The sequence below is a fragment of the Cottoperca gobio genome, chromosome 21 (assembly GCF_900634415.1).
Source record: "Cottoperca gobio chromosome 21, fCotGob3.1, whole genome shotgun sequence".
NCBI lineage: Eukaryota > Metazoa > Chordata > Actinopteri > Perciformes > Bovichtidae > Cottoperca > Cottoperca gobio.
The window spans coordinates 13,470,607-13,487,277 of NC_041375.1; the positions used below are offsets into that span (position 1 = coordinate 13,470,607).

The following is a 16,671-nucleotide window of genomic DNA, read 5'->3' on the forward strand; positions in this document are numbered from 1 at the left end:
TCACATACAAGCAGTCGTGTGATTCGTTATTATAACATTTTTGATTATAGTCAGTGCTGATACCACTAACGATGGCTTCTGTCCAAGAGTCCCAGTAAGCCATGACAGTGATCTCGCATGCAACATATTCTTGGTTATTGGTTATACATACTCATTGTTTATGACCAAAATTAATGATATATATATATATATATATATATATATATATATATATATAATTCTTTATAAAAATTTGAATTCACCACCAGGGTTTGATATTTTTTTTAGCCTTTACTGATTATGCATATTGAACCGACTCACACACATTTGCAATCTTCATGTTTTTATTTTTTATTGAATAACTCAAACAACTCATGTCTGCCTCCTAAGAGGACACATGGCCTTTAATGAAATGCTTACCAGAAATGTACCAGAATACTTAACAAAATGCTTTAATAGGGAATACAGCATCTAGCTGTATCTGATGCACACACATAATACTGTTATTGACATCTCATATACAGTTTGAGTGGAGAATGTGTTTTAAAATGTGAGTAATCTCACACATTTTGGCATATCTTTGGGGGTGTAGCTTTAAAAGTAAACCCAGTTCTTTAGCATTTTGCTAGTACTCGTCATGATGTGGTGTGAAAAAAATAAGCTGTGTTATTCAAGATTATTTCATCTTTAACACTGACATCAAAGTAAAATAGATGTCCCACCACCTGCAAACCTATTTATAAAAAATAAATAACATATAAAGACACAAACATAAGAAAAAAAACACCCCCAGTATGCCAGACTACTGTATGTTAAAGTAGCATGCTTACACCATAAAGTGGAATGCTTTTATTCATCGGCTAAACAAAGAGTGGGTTGTACCGATAGGAGTGCTTTGATATTTCACTGAGTGCAGTTTGATGCAAATATATCGATGAATAAATTGCGCAAGGAAATTAATAAGGAATCAAATTAATGACAAAACAGCATTCACTTAAATCTATCAAGAAGTTCCAGTACCAGACAGGCGATGTTGTTCATGTCTTCAACACACACACACACACACACACACACACACACACCCACACACACACACACACACACAGATGGTGTCTGTAGCATGGCTCTGGTGTTGTAATATCAGATTAGTCAGTGTTCGTCGGGATACGTGGCCCCTGTCAGGTAGCCGTTGGTCCCGTGATTTTTGTTGGTCCCATTGGCGGTGCTGCTGCTGCTGATGCTGCTGCTGCTGCTGTGGTGCTTGTGGTTAGGTGGGGGGCTGTCATCCTCATCAGAGCTGGACTCAATGTCGCTGCGGTCGTCTTTAGACACCTGCAGAAATAAGAGGGATGTTTGGAGATTACATTTTTCCCATTCAAATTCTTATCTGTGTCATTATCTGTGGCAGCCACGTGTGGCGGTGGTATAAATGGGCCTTTGTGTGTCAATCCGGAAGGTGTTCTGGTAATCAATATCAGGACACGGGCTGTAAAATCCACACAATCTATTTGCAAAGAGACCTGTGAACAAAACTATCTCCCAGAGCTTGACCTTGCTTTGTCCTACCTAAAGTCCAAAACCCAAAAATATTGAATTCAAAATGAAATAAAACAGAGATGATAATGATGATTAATTGATTACTTTCAATCAATTAACTAATATATTTCTTAGCATTGACATTATATAATTTAACATGCCAAGTTTAGATGCATCCAATATAACAAGCTTAACGGATAAATTGACAAAATAATTTCAAGAATACCAATAAAAGTCTGCAACAAATAGTTATGATGAGATTGGAGAGTGTACAGCTATGCTAGCGGCTATAAGCTAAATGCTGCAATATGCTCACAATGACGATGCTAACATGCTGATGTTTAGCAGGTAGAATGTTTACCATCTTAATTTAACATGTTAGCATGCTAACATTTACTGATTAGCACTTAACACAATGTACAGCTGAGGCTGATGTATGTCAATAGTTTTTTTACCTGATAATGGCGCTAGATGACAAATCTGAGGATCACTTAAATTAATACAATTCACCCTGAAGGGGGCATGAATGTTTGTGCAAAATCTACCGAGTAAATGTTGAGATTTCCCCCGATAAGTGGACATTTTGACCTGCTAGTGGCGCTATATGAAAAGACAGGAGATCACCAAAGTACCGGTAGCCTACGTAGTAAAACAGTTGTTGAGATATTTCAGTCTGGACCAAAGTGGTGGAACGAAACAAGAGGATGCACTGATTAGGTAAGGGCTGGTTGAAAATCAGGATCACGATGAATGCAAATGATTACATGGCTGCCAGAGACATGACATTATTCCAAGCACGCAGAACACCATTTTGATTGAGATGTTCCCTTTTGAGGCTACTTACATGCAACGGATTCCATTTTCCCACCTTGAAGGATGCAGGTTAGCATAAAGAATAGAAAGGGGGGGTCAAAAGTGGCTATTGACAACAATACACAGTATTTATTTATGTACTAGCAGCAAAACAGCCTATTATGCTAGAACAGGTATAAATGGAAGGATTATGCAGAGGGGCTCAAAAGAGGAGCTGAGTGTAGTGACTCACCTTTCCTTTGGAGATGGCTCGACATGCCGTCTTCACTATGAGGTAGGACCAGAAGGAGTGAAGAAGCTGCAGCAGTATCAGAAGCAGGTTGAAGACCCACCAGGACGGGTAGGGTCCTACAATCTCCCAACTCTCGAACAAGGTGGTATTTAAAATCCTTCCAGAGCAACAGAGGGAGAGGGAAATAATTAACTTCAGAAATTTCATTAGAAAAACACAAGGGAGCAAAAGCTCTCTCTCTTAGTGGGGGACTTATTGTTTGTCCTGAGAAGCAGGGAGACAAAGCCAAACCAAAACGAGGCAGGCTCTGCTCCAGCTCTTTGTCTTTCCTGGAATACCTGCCCTTTAATTATGTGTTTGCAGCACAAACAGATGTGTCTTTGAAAAAACATATAGTTTATTATCCAATTGATGTACACAAAGAAAATCTTAATGTAATTAAAATGGCTAATAGAGCAGAAAAATCAATGACCTGGCTTCACATGACATGCGATAAAAACTTCAAGGATTTGTGTTAAATATATCCCTGAGATAAATCCTGCAAAAGGCTGTCTGTGAATTATCCTCCAGATAGCGAAGCCATGGCAACAGCTTTACAGTAATGACAACTTTATTACTGGTGTGGTGACTACATGTAGTGTAGCATCATCATATTAGAGTGAAACAAAGGCAGAGAGCTGTCGGGTGTCGGCTAATAATATTTCAAAAGCTGTCTAAATGCTGCACAGTCTGTATTTTAGAGTAGCATCTAAATGTCTAAAATAGAATATTTATGCCGATCAACAATCGATGGTACCTCAAGAAAAGCAACTGCAGCTGCCCAACTCTAAATCATGTCTTCCGTTGCTTGTGAAAGGTGTGAAAACACTGCTGCTGATGACTGCAAGATGACTGCTGTCCACTTCCAAAGACTAAAACTGATTTGTGGTCGGCAAATATAACCCGTTATAGCCGTTATAAACACAAAATACTGAATAAATGCAAAGAAACGTTGATGTTTTAACAATCAGATGAAAGCGTATTGTGCTGCTTTTCATTTGCTGATTTGTTTGACTTTCTTTTGAGAGGTTAAAGCTGCTGTATCCATAGTAACTATTACTTAGCAACACAATTTAGAGATGTGTCTGAACTGCAAACTGTTGTGAAGATAATAAAAAAAGCACTGAGATCTTTGTGGCACTGACATGCATTTCTAGGGATGCCAAAATGTGCAGAGCATCTGGGGCATCTGCTGCACAGGTCTTTAAGTCTCTGACTGCCTGTATGGACTGTACTGTATTAAAATGACAACACTAACACTCACACTTCAGTGAAGCCAGCCTTTAAAAGGATGCTAACTATGTTACACAAGAAAGAGAATAACACTTACCAGACAGGGTAAACTCCCAGCCTGGAACTTATGAAGAGAATTGCAAACATTGCAAACAAGAGGTTGCACAGTATCTGACATTTGGCATAGTTTGCCATCTTGGCAGCCTTGGTAGAAGAAAAAACAAACAGTCATTAACCTGATCATGTGAACAACTGCTAGAAATATCTCTGACAAAGAGTATGCTCAACATGCACTGTGCTTGTATAATACAGTGTGACATAATGTCCACATTATAAAAACTGTAGTTACATTTAGATGAAGATGGATATCTGAGCATGTAAAGTCCACCCACACACCCAACCAATGCCAATCTATCCATCCACAGCCTTTTATTCTGTCTACCATCCTCACCTCTATCAGCACGTCGGCTGCATCGTGGAGACACATGACCAGAGTTCCCACTCGTGCCATGTTGTTCACGTAGGAAAAGGTGATGAGGGAGATTGTTGTCACATGGTGTAGGAACATAATCAGGAAATCCTGGGGACACAGATGCCAAGGAAATGTCACACAACTAGAGAAAGAACGGCCTCAACGGCTGTTTGAGCCACTGCATATGATACATACTCATAGGATCTAGTTTCAGTACAGACATGACTGCATACACAATAGCGTTGTGAGATTGCAGTAATGCATAACGTTTTGTAAATAATTTTGTATTTTGAAAATGTTTTCATGGACTTGAAGTTTGCCTTGCCTTATAAGTAGCTGCACATGTGACTATTGTGTGGAACGACATCTTTCAAAGTAAAAGCTCTCTGTCTTGGTGAGCCGTGTTTCTCCTGTGCCACTTTAATTGGCACAGCAATTTAAAAGATATAAAAAGTGATGACAAGACAATGATAACTCCCCACACAAACGAAAATAGTAAGCATATATATATATATATATCATTATCTTTAAATAATTATTACTGTTGCTTAAATTAGAAAGCAGTATTATACGGTTGTATAAAAGTTGTACTTTTTAATGATTGTATATACTGTTGGGTAGTTTAATCTATACCAATGTATTATATTTTATATGCTCATCATGTTTTGTATCTAAAATCTTATTTTTTAAAGTAACTAGTGTCAAATACATGTATTGGAGTAAAAAGTACAATAATTGCCTCTGACATGAAATGGAAATACTCAAGTACAGAACTTGCAGTAAATGTACTTCGTTACATTCCACCACCGTATGAAAGTGAGGAAAAATCTCTGTAAAATCAAAATCAAGCAGGAAGGAAGATCAAATAAGCTTAAAGTGATCAAAGTTCAAATTAAAATATATGACAATTTAGCTCTGGTCCTGTCTTGCCATTAAGTCTGGTATAGCCTTGAACGAAGCTCCAGGTGACCATGGATGATGACAGGTGGCATTCCTCTAGCAAAATCTTAAGAAATGTGTCAGCTCAAAGCAACCAGAACCAGTCCAACATGGTGACAGCATGAGGAGGAGGATGAGAAGGAAGAGTAATGATGCAAGATACAGAATGAAAGCAAGGCCAGAGTGTGCGGGGAGAACATACTGGAATTGGCAGGGGATGCAGAGGACCTCCTCAGTGTAGTACTGTGCATGAAAAAACTGAAAGGAGAAACAAAAACAGACAACATGCCAACAGTCAACAAAGAGATGACAGAGTGAAGGCATACACAGCATGGCATCATGGGGGCTGCTGCGAGTGCGGTGAGTGAAGTGATTTTGTGAAGAGGGCAGAGCTGGGGATGGACTGGAGACAGGAGTAAGATCATGGTCGGAAAGCATGCAAATTGATACTAAATGAATCAAAAGTGTAGCCATTTTCATAACAAAAAAAAGGAGATGAAAGTGAGTTGAAGAATGTTTGAACAAGCTGATCTTTATTCTTACAAACGATGACCAAGTTGGACCTTTTAAACTTTATGTACAGTACAATGTGCATAATGTGTATACACTATACACTCATATTCTGATTTGTAATTATGAATGTAAAGTCAATGTCACCTGCAGCAACATTTAAGATGGCAATGCTGTCAGTGACATGTAAAATACTTGTCCTATGTGTGAGTGTTAATTGTGGACAATTGTTTCAGGATTACGTATGAATGCGTTATAAAACTATGCCTTCTTGTTATTGCTATTCTTACCAGGATGAATTCTTGTCTGATATACTTGAAATATGTCATTATGTGAAGAAAGATCATGTCAGTTGATCTATTCTTCAACCTTCTGTACGATATCTGAGTATTGTGCAACACCACACATCATGTAACGGGTTATAAAAGTATAATATATTGCTGACAAACTCTACACCAATAGTTGGGAAAAGGTTGAGAAAGGTTTTTGTGAAGTTTAACAGAGACATTTTCTAAATGTTTGAAAAAGCATTAATCCTTTTTGCCCTTGCAAAATGTTGTTATTTCACACATCAGTGAGAATATGCTGAGGCGGAAAGCAAATATGGTCACAAGCAAATAGACTAAACATTACAGAACCATGGCTGGTGGACAGAATAAGGAAATATTATGACATCTTTTCTGTGACAGAACTACTTACATAAACAGAACAGAAATGTCTCAAAACAAAAAAAGTAATTTAAAGTGTCACATTTTGCGTTAGAGTGGATCTTTTAACAAATGGATCCATGTTATTGAAGATGTGTGATGTATGTCTTGGTGTGACTTGCAGTCATTCTTACCTTCCTCCTGATGTCTGTGAATTGGGAAAAGAATAAGGACAGGTAGAAAGACAGCTCCAGTATATAGTAATAATGGATGTCCACAGTCAGTGGCTGCATAAACACAAAAAGGAACAAGGTTAAAATAAATATTTGAGAAGAGGGTAATTAGTCATCTTGTCTTGTCATGATTACCGAGGATGGGTTCATTAAAATACTTTTACCTGGTAAGGGTAGTTGTACCAGCATTCTTTAGTGTTCCAAAGCCATGCAGTCTGCAGAAGATGAAAAGAGTAACTTAAAAATCAATACTTTTGAACCTTTATAATATAAAACCAATAAAAGAAGACACTATTTTTAAATGTAACTTAATTAGACAGCACTGTAATACAATTTACTGTAAAAACTCCCTGACAAAATCTCATATGTTGTATTTTAATAAAACCTAGAAAAAGCAGGCTCCATTAACTACAATATAAACACAGTGTTATGCTGTTACCACACATACAGTTGGAGTTCAATTAAGATGCCATTTCAGATCCAACACATGAACATCAATGTGAACACTGAACAAAAAATAAGTTCCTTGATGGATTCTGAATTAAATCAAAGTGGTTTTTAAAATACTGAATACTAACTGTTATACGAGATTTTGTTATAGTGCATACGTTGACAATGAAGGAAGCTTGATTACAAAGAAACAAGGGGGTCATTCGCATATTAAGTCCTAAATAATAACTTAATGGCATCAAGACGACAAGAGAAATGGTAACTATGATACATAAGAATGTGTTATAAACTAACAGTGAGCCATCGCTGTGACTGAGTTTAAGTCTCCTGCACTTCTCTCCAGACCTGCTCTATTAATAAATTCCACAGAGACTGGATAGAGCCTGCAGCGGGGATTGCCAGGGAATTAATTATTTTCACAACGTGCTTTATCATGCAACTTGTGTCTATGAAAGATTTTTCCTACTCTATTATCTCAAGTATTGCTCTGTTGATTATATACATGTATGCATTTTTATGAATATATGAATGAGATGTATATGAATCTATCTCTTCCAATTGTTTCTGTAATATTTAACTGGCACTATATTACCATAATTTCTAAACTCTCACAAGTATGGATCAAACTTTTTAAACAGGGAGAGCTGTTTTTTCTGGGAGTCCTTGAATACTCTAACATCCTATAGCCCCTGAACTTCGCACGGTACGGCGACCCGCCACCACGCACATAACATAACATAACATAACATTATCCATTTTTACAAACCGAGTGAACATTGGCGCAGACATTCAATATAAAAAATAAATGTTGAGTCGGGGTTATCTTTGTTAGAAAGGTTAGGACGCTTGTAGCTATGATAATGTTCTTGCTAGCACACGCAGATGTGAACGTTAAGCGAGTCCCCACAAGTACTAGTGTGTTACGTTAACGTTCAACGGCAGCATTGCAGTTGGTTGGTTTTGCATCTTAGAAACGAAAAAAATCCTGGACAATTTGACAAATGTAACATAACTGTCATTGTGTCTCGTTGTTTACGTGTATAGCTAGATATGAAGCACAACAAAACGTCAAATGTGAAGCATGCTAATTTTATTTTGAAGCGCTAAATAAAGCAGCTCGAGGTGTTGCCAGATTTCACTGACACCAACAGCCTAATCTGAGTTTAAAGCAGCTCGATAGTAATATTATTAAGAGATAAGAGATATTTAGAAACATATTTTACTGTTAACACTCGGCATCTTTAAGGCACTCTGAGGTAGGCCTATGTAACATTTACAAATAACACTAGTTATCTTAACATCCTACATGGATGACAGCCAGCACAGGCACAAGTAAATAATGACTTTCAGAAGCAGACATTCACGATCCAAAGACAATTCTTCACTGAGGACTTGTGCTAGTCCTGTAGTCCTGTAGGACTCAGTGATGAATTGTCTTTCTTTTGATACTTTGTGGACAATGGATAGTATATTTAATGGATGGCATTATTTAGCATTGGTAAGGTTTTGATTTGTCAGCTGCTCTCTTTCCATGTAAGATCCATTATTAATGAATACTTTTTGTACTAGGCTTTACCAATCTACAAATTGCCTTTATAAAATTAGTCCCATGCACAATCAATTTTACTTGTCAGTCTCATGACTAGACACTAACCATGCCAGAAACCACAGGATTTTCATGCTAGTCATGTACTTCCAAATGTGCTGTAGAAGAAATTGATTCAAACTCAGTGACTCTTTTGTAACTTTAATATAACAGCAGGCTGGTGGTCCTCTGTCTGTAAGGAAAACTTACCTTTTTAAGGAAGCGCACTCCATAGGTAAATATGTATAGATAGAATGTAAATCTCCACCTAAAAGAAATAAAGAAAGACAAAATATACAATGAATATAAATCCCAAAATGCTCAACATTTGACTACATTTGTTTAACAAACCTTTCCTTTTGTTTTAGGGCATAACAATGTCAGTTTTTAGTAAGGTCATGGGCTAAATGTGAAGGACCCCTACCTTGAAATTGGAAGTGTGAAAGACAGTAGCCCTTAGCTGTGCAGTGTGTTTGTAATTGTTTTCGTTTAGCCTTTTTTTCTTTCTCTTTTCCACTTTGATTTCTCAAGTCTAGTCTATACTTTAATTTGGGATAACGCATAAGGATGAGTAAATAAGCGAGAAAATCAAAGTGTTTTAATTAGCTAAAAAACAATATATAGAGAATAATGTAGCTGCATCACATCCTGAAGTTCAGACACATCCCAAAATATAAACATTAGGCTACCAGTGGACGTGTACATGAACACAACTTGTTCTGAATACTACTTATGTAGTTCTGTCCCTAGGTGCAGCACACTGGCACACTGTGTGGCTGTCATGCCTGTAATCAGAAATTTGAAGTGGTGTGAGGTCCTCTTATTTCCCACTCACTGAAAATAGACATCACTGATTTCACATGGGTTTGGGCAAAAGACAAGACACTCTAACTGTCCCAGCCCATCTTGCTCTGTGCTTTATATAACCCTGCACGTCATTTACAGTAACTAAAGCAACAAAATGGTATGGAAAGTGATCCTGAGGTCTGAGCTTACAGGCAGAACAGAAACTGCTTCAGCTGACACTTCAGTGATCAAAGCCTTGCTGAGCAGGGTGATGTGCATATATATAACCAACTTATAACAGTCAGCAACTGGGAGGAAGGATTTGAGACTGTACAACTAGCAAGCCCCCTTTATACAGAACTCTGGAAGTTGCATCAGACGAAATCCTGTGTTTCTGCAGCGAACAACAGCTCATTTTCTTGAATGAGAGACCCCCTGTTGTGCATTCTTTAGTTCTCAGAGTATTTCACAAATTAGATCTGTGTAGAATTGAGGATTAAATGATTTCCCGCAGTGGAGCCTATATTCTAGGATACATATAACACACACTGCAATGCAATAGCATTCATGAAGAAAAACATACAGAAGAGGCACAAAACAAAGCTTCACTTCTTTGACATGGAAGAAAACGTCAACTGATGACTCCCACGGCTGTGACAGAAGCTGTATAACCTGTCATGTGAGATGAGGTTTTGCATACTTTAAAGGTTGTGCCGTGTGGTTGTTCCAGCTGACCTCAAATCAAACACATTTTGACATCTACAGCCTCCAAACACAACATGACAAGAACAAAAAGAGAAGAGGGTAATTCAGCTTCGCAGTGCATGCTCAACAGAGCTCAAGGTTTTCAGTTGTAGCTCTGTAATGAACGCAAGAGAAACTCTAAGCAAGGTGGAAGACATCATTAGTTGCTTGTTTTGCTTGATCAACAGTACTGTCCAACCTAATTAACTACATTAAAGTCTACCTGGCACACAGTAAAGACTGTTGCATGGCAACTGGTTCATCAAGCCTGACAGAGTCTTTCTCAAGTGCTGTTGAATCGCTGCTATATATATATGTACAATCACAATGACTCACAAACTGCTTCCCGTGAATAGTTTTCTTTCCCCGAATTTAGACTCGTTTTTTTTTTTTGTCATTGGGAGTTATGTTTTGTTTTCAGATACAGTCTGGATAAAGATTGGTTGTGGGAAAACTAAAAGGATTTGCATTTAATTATCCTTGAGCTGCTGTTTATTTTCGGCACATAATGAGGCAGAAACTTTTAAATTCATTGGTGCTGGGTAGTAACTGTGTTTAACAGAATTATGTTAATGTGTTGTGATGAACCTTTCCCGTAAACAACTTACAAATGTATATGGCAACTTTTATTTGATTAAAAACTCAGTGATGAGCACCTGGATTTGTAATAAAATAATATCAAGCAGACCATACTGGCTCATTTAATTCCACGTTGTCACTTCTCCAGGAGAGTAGCACCAGCTGGCTGTAACTGTTTGCATTTGATTAGTTCAATGTCACTAATTAGTCCTGAAGCTCAAGCTTTGATAAACATACAGTTGTGCAATAGCCTGGATATAATCCCTCTTTGCCGTTAAGTCACCTCCTTTACTCTTCAGGCGGTAATAGCTGTCCCTTCCACATTTCTGTTCTTGTCTAATTTGCGCTGATTACTAGGCTTGATTTCAAATTGGCCAAAAAAGTTTGTTGATAGCCAGTTATTTTAATGTGGTACTAGAAGACTGCAACTAATTTAAGGAACAACACGGGTGTGGCTGTCCTCCCTCAAGAACACATGTAAATTGCTCATCTCTCAGCTATCCCATAAAGCATCTGCTGAGCACAAACTAGCTTATTAGTTGTCGTCTTGGTGTCTGCTGAGCTGCTTCTAGGGAGGTGTGTTGGCTGAAAGGTTTGAATATCATACACCAACATATCAGTTATAGGAAGAGCAGTAATGAGGATATTCTGCTGGATATACAGCTGGTATTTATAGCATATTTCTGCAGAGGTAAATGCCTTTATTCATTTTTGAGAATGAACTGCAGGCTTTGATTTTGAGTCTAATGAAAGTAAGGAAGAGGATTAACATTAAGAGATACATTTTTTCATTTCATTTCATTTTTAGTTATACATTTGATAAAACCAAGAGATGAGGCAAAATTGCAGCCCAGCATCTAACTCTCTGACATTTCCTGTGAGGCTCTAACATAAAGGCCAGACCTCCAAATCTGAGGCTGGAAGCAGCGCAACCAAGAGGAAAGCTATGAAATGAAGAGAATAGACTATGGGGAATAATTTAATACATATTTGTGGAAAAAATATATAAAAATTAAATGTATATTCTGATGATGTTTAGGGCAGCAGAGAAGGCCTTGCTGGCCCTGACGGCCCACCACTGCTTAAAAGAGCCATCATGGTTGTAATATATTGTAAAAGGAAGTATGATTTTTAACTTGTAAAAAACACATGTCAAAACCCATTCTATTTTATCATACATCAAATAATAACTGAAGCCAAAGATAGATAGTACAATGAAAAAAGTAACTATATTTAGTAATTGTCACAGAAATACACTGTCTCCATATCTTTAAAAAAGTTGTACGTTGCATTATTTTGCTTATGATGATTCCTCTGTTCTCAATGAAAGTAGAGAAGAGAAAGGATGCAGAAAAACAAGATCAGACAAGAGGGACTATTGAGGACATCAAAGCTTTCTTCTTCCTCCGCCTGCCCTAACCAAGGGGAACTGACGAGGGGAGGGCATTTCTGGTAAAACTACTGAAAGAAACTACTCATATTCATTTTCCATGTCGTCTAATAGTACATTTTCTAAACACAAACTACCTCTGCTACTCTACTACTTGTCTCCAGTGATGTTCCATTTGTTTCTAGAATAGTCTGAAGAGCACCTGTTTCAAGATATTTTGGAAAGATTTCAGTTTCTGTTGTAAAAAATAAAGGGGTTACTGTAGGTTTCTTGCGAAACAAAAATCCATATTTGAACTTGTTGGAATGTTTTTTATTTTTTCGTATATTTTGGGAAAAGAGAGGCAGTAACAATAGCTGGTAAACAAACTATGCAGTCTTCATTATTTTCAGATCACATGTGTCTGCTGCATGCTCTCTGTTTGCATAATGAAAAGAACAAACAACAGATCAGCCGCCTGACGACTGAGAGACACAGAATGCTATCAGTCTGCAACAGCTGTGCATGAGGGCCTAATTACAGCACAATCACTGCTGGAAGGTCTGAAGCCGGCCCCGTTTGGAGAATTGCACCGTAAGCAATTGAGTCAGAAAACTTGGCCAAACTACTGCAAAGCCCAATATCTTCTGCAGTCAATTATGCTGCATGCCCATAACAGCAGTTAGTACAGTTGTTGCTTGAACAGATTGAATGCCAGCTAAGCATGTTCCAAAAGGAGGAGGACAAACTCAGTTTGGTGTATGAGAAAGCAGGTTGGCATGTTTTCAGATTCCTCTGTGATGTTGTAACAGGAGTCCAGTGGTTTTATCAGCCAGTGTTCTCCTGAGTGAACAGCAGCCTCAGGCGGATCAGAGGATGTGAGGCTCCCTGTGTCTCAAACTGCCAGATTGGCTCCACCGGTGTCAGACATGACTCTGCTCTGACAGCCACACTCGCTTATTGGCCTTTAACATCACACTGCTAAGTAACTACAATTTCCCTGATGGCAAATGCTCTACTGCAGATTAGCCTGTTCTCTGTTACAGTCTGAAAGGGTTTGTTGGTTCGCACTAGGACATGTTTGACTATTATCTTACAGCAGCATCAGCATTCATGGTGCAATCTTCATAAGCCATATAAGATACAGTAATGGTTAACCAAAACTGAATAACATCATTAAGGCTGTTAGTGGGCCATACCAGCATTTATGCTTCTGTTTGTTCATAGAGCTAAAACAGTTAGTACATTAATGATTAGTCAATCCACAGAAAGGTATTTAGCCTGTACTGTATCATATTATTTGTTTAGGTTGCACACATTCTTTTGGGCTACTATCACTTCATGGCACTTGGCGTGCTGTGGTTTCACTTTATGTGTTCACTTGGACTGTGGGACAAAGAGGGGGAGCTTGGCTCTGATATCTTCATTTGACTGTCAGATCCTGCTTCAGTTATTCCAGTACAGAAATTACTTGTGAATCTTTTGGGGAACGCCTCACAGTTTAGAGCCTATTTAAACTCGTACCATCTTTTTTCTTTGATAGTAGAGTGAGGACTTGCCGCTTTTATCTCTTTTTATAACATCGTAACCTATATTTGTGTTTTGGTCTATTGGCCAGACATAAGAATCAATATGAAGACGTCACTGTAATGGCCTTTTAACACTATTGTGGACCTTTCTTGGATTAGTTTATTAGTATTATTCATAATGAAAATGTGTTATAGCTAAAATCACCTTTAAATTGCTGCCACCTTTAAGTAAAACATGTTGTTTTTTTTGAACGTGTGCTTCTAAGCAGCTGCAGAGTTTTGCTTCATTTCTTTACAAAAAGAAAATGAACTTGCAGAGCATGAAACTGGCTCTGATAAAGTTATCAACCACAGTGCTTACTACTGCCACGGTAACCGTGTTATGGATGATAAAGCAGCGCAGCCTATTCAAATGACTCTTCACTTACAGCTGTATTACCAACAAACAATAAAGTGACAACAATAAAGCAGATATAATCGTCACCACCTCAGGAAATTTAAAACCCTGTGCAAGCTCATTTCCACAAACTTGGATTTTATGACAAAATGTGTGTCTTGCATCTCAGTTCGGGGTATGTTGAGGTGTTAAAGGTGATTTGCCTCACATGCTTTCACAGAATCTTGCGAGAGTGCTGGGCTTCTCCTGGTTTCGACGTTGTCTGAACCAGCGCTGGATGGTCCGCACATCCCAATCGAGCTGCTTGGACAGGCCCTCCAACCTCTTCTCATCTGGGTGCTGGCAAGAGAACATAAACACTCCATATCTTTGATGTAGTTTTCATTATGGCACAAATATCACGAGGCGAAGCATTTCAAATAACAAGGAGAACACATGCACCACCTTGGTTATAGCAGTGAAAACCTTCTCCAGGATAGCGTTGGGTTGTGCTTTTTGTGGCCCGTTGGCTTGGATCTTCAGGCCCATGGCACATGGTCTCGCAATAAACCTGCAATTAAAAATATAATGACACACTTACGGATCAACACAGAGACAGTATGAGGTGAATTAATGAAGTGTTTATATTTAGGGATGGGGACACAAAGCACCAGGAAGCACACGCTTATCCATAAATTATTTGCAGGTGCTGGGTAACAGTTATCTGCACCCTTCTTGGACATGTGCATCTGCTTGTTCCTAACTCTTATTTTACTCTACAAGGACAATGTTTTGAACACAAGAGATCTCCCACAGCTCTTCTTGAGGAAGACCGTTTCTGTTTGAAAGGTTGACATTTCCACGTAGAATAAAACAACAATTGGGAACAACACCATTTTTTTCAACACCTTTTGACACAAAGCATGTGGCATTATAAACCACTTTACATGTGTAGTCTTCCATTTGTTTTACTTGCATTTAGTAAAACATTAAAAACAACATTTTTGGAAAACTGTTGCGGTGATAGCTACTCAAGTTAACTATGTAAATAAACAATATGCAGTGAAAACATTAATTATATATACAGTATATTATGTATTTAACACCTTTAAGTCATACATTATGGCTCTTGCCTTCACTGTTTCAGATTATCTTCACTTTATTTATTAACACACTGTGTTTTTCAGGGATAAATACTAAACATTAGTGAGAGGTTCAGTGGGGCCTCACTACTCATAAAGAATCTTCTGACCCACATATGCAAGACAAGCATAGCTGTGACCATCACGGTTCTGGGCTTTACTGTATATTTATGAGTGTACACTAATAGTCATAAATAAGATAATATACTGTGTCATGATCGGAGTAGTAGAGTTCAAACAAGCCACCTGGATTAGGTACAAAGAGCTGGTCTCCAGCATGATTCTTTGTTGAAATTCAGGTTTGAGCTGAGAGGACAAACAACTGGATTTGGGCAGGTTATGGTAACTTAGCTGCACTGTGTGTGCTGTGACAGAGCGTAATGCTACAGGCCTGCAGAAACAAGGATGATCAACCGTGGTGATTTGTGGGCTAACCAGATAAAATGCCATTGTTTAGATAACAGACTGACAAACATGGACAGCGGGGTGTGCTGCCTGCATCATCCACCGGAGCATTTCATCGACACAACAAACCGTACCACAGACACCTGGATTATCGCATGTGCTTTGACCCACCTTTCGAAAACCAGCCGAATCATAAAGATGCAGAATGCTAAAGGACACGCCAGATAGAGATCCTCGGCTTGCGGGAACGTTGCTTCATCTGTGTTTTTTAAGTCAGCCCAGGTTACATTATGGGGGAGCCAGAACCTCTCGTTCCAAAACCACGCCAAAATACCGGCCATCTCCCTGCAGCAGACACCGTGACCTGGGGGAAAGATAAATCGATGGCCCGCTGTATCCCGGAGGTCTCTCACAGGCGATCTGACCGTGCACACTCGGCTGACGATGAGATATCCGTGCGAGATCACCGTCCGTCCGCTTCCCCTCAGCTATCCCAGTGTAGGGAAGTAGACTCAATCAGCTCCTCAGCAAGTGATTGGTGCGTTGAAATGTCATGCAATACAGTGGGTTTACGTTATGCCGGCTGTACAACGGCGTAATCAAGGGAAACCACTTTTTGTATAGCATCTTTAGAGTAACACTAACATTATATGTAGGTATCCTTCTGAAGTGACTACAGAAGACTAAATGGCTTTTTGTTTGATTTATTTCGCTAGTTTTACACATCTCATGCGGTTATATTATAGGAGGAACCCTGTAATAACCTGCCTACTAGTCGAGGTGTCATCTTTAATGTATTATTATTGCCAAATTTAAACTGATCGTTAATAAAAATGTTGTTAAACTGAAATTTAAGCGGAATTAATGGCAACACTAAAGCGATGGGCCCGAGGCGACATCATGTTGGTCGACCACGCCACCTGCTGGCAGTTTGGATGTAGTTGACCTCTGGGATGTTACATTCATAAATTATGTGACCGAGTATTTTTATGTTGTTTAAGTGAAAGAAACGAAAAGGTTTCTCTCTTTTTTTTTAGCATTTTGTTTATATATATATATATATATATATATAT

The 16,671-nt window shown here is 38.5% G+C and overlaps 1 protein-coding gene across 2 annotated transcripts; it reads right to left on the bottom strand.

The window, feature by feature from the left end:
- Window positions 1-317: 317 nt before the first annotated feature.
- On the bottom strand, window positions 318-16,114 carry cers6 (ceramide synthase 6). 2 transcript variants are annotated; one of them, XM_029459705.1, is made up of 11 exons: window positions 15,770-16,113; window positions 14,517-14,622; window positions 14,281-14,411; window positions 8,879-8,936; window positions 6,798-6,848; window positions 6,595-6,687; window positions 4,284-4,412; window positions 3,930-4,036; window positions 2,561-2,717; window positions 2,360-2,383; window positions 318-1,311 (listed from the first exon to the last, which is right to left on the bottom strand). In XM_029459705.1, exons 1-11 carry the CDS (start codon window positions 15,937-15,939, stop codon window positions 1,129-1,131), a joined length of 1,209 nt encoding a protein of 402 aa, XP_029315565.1. In that variant the 5' UTR covers window positions 15,940-16,113; the 3' UTR covers window positions 318-1,128. The 2 variants fall into 2 exon arrangements, with proteins under 2 accessions (XP_029315565.1, XP_029315566.1); XM_029459706.1 differs by lacking the exon at window positions 2,360-2,383 and having other exon boundaries at window positions 15,770-16,114.
- Window positions 16,115-16,671: the final 557 nt, after the last annotated feature.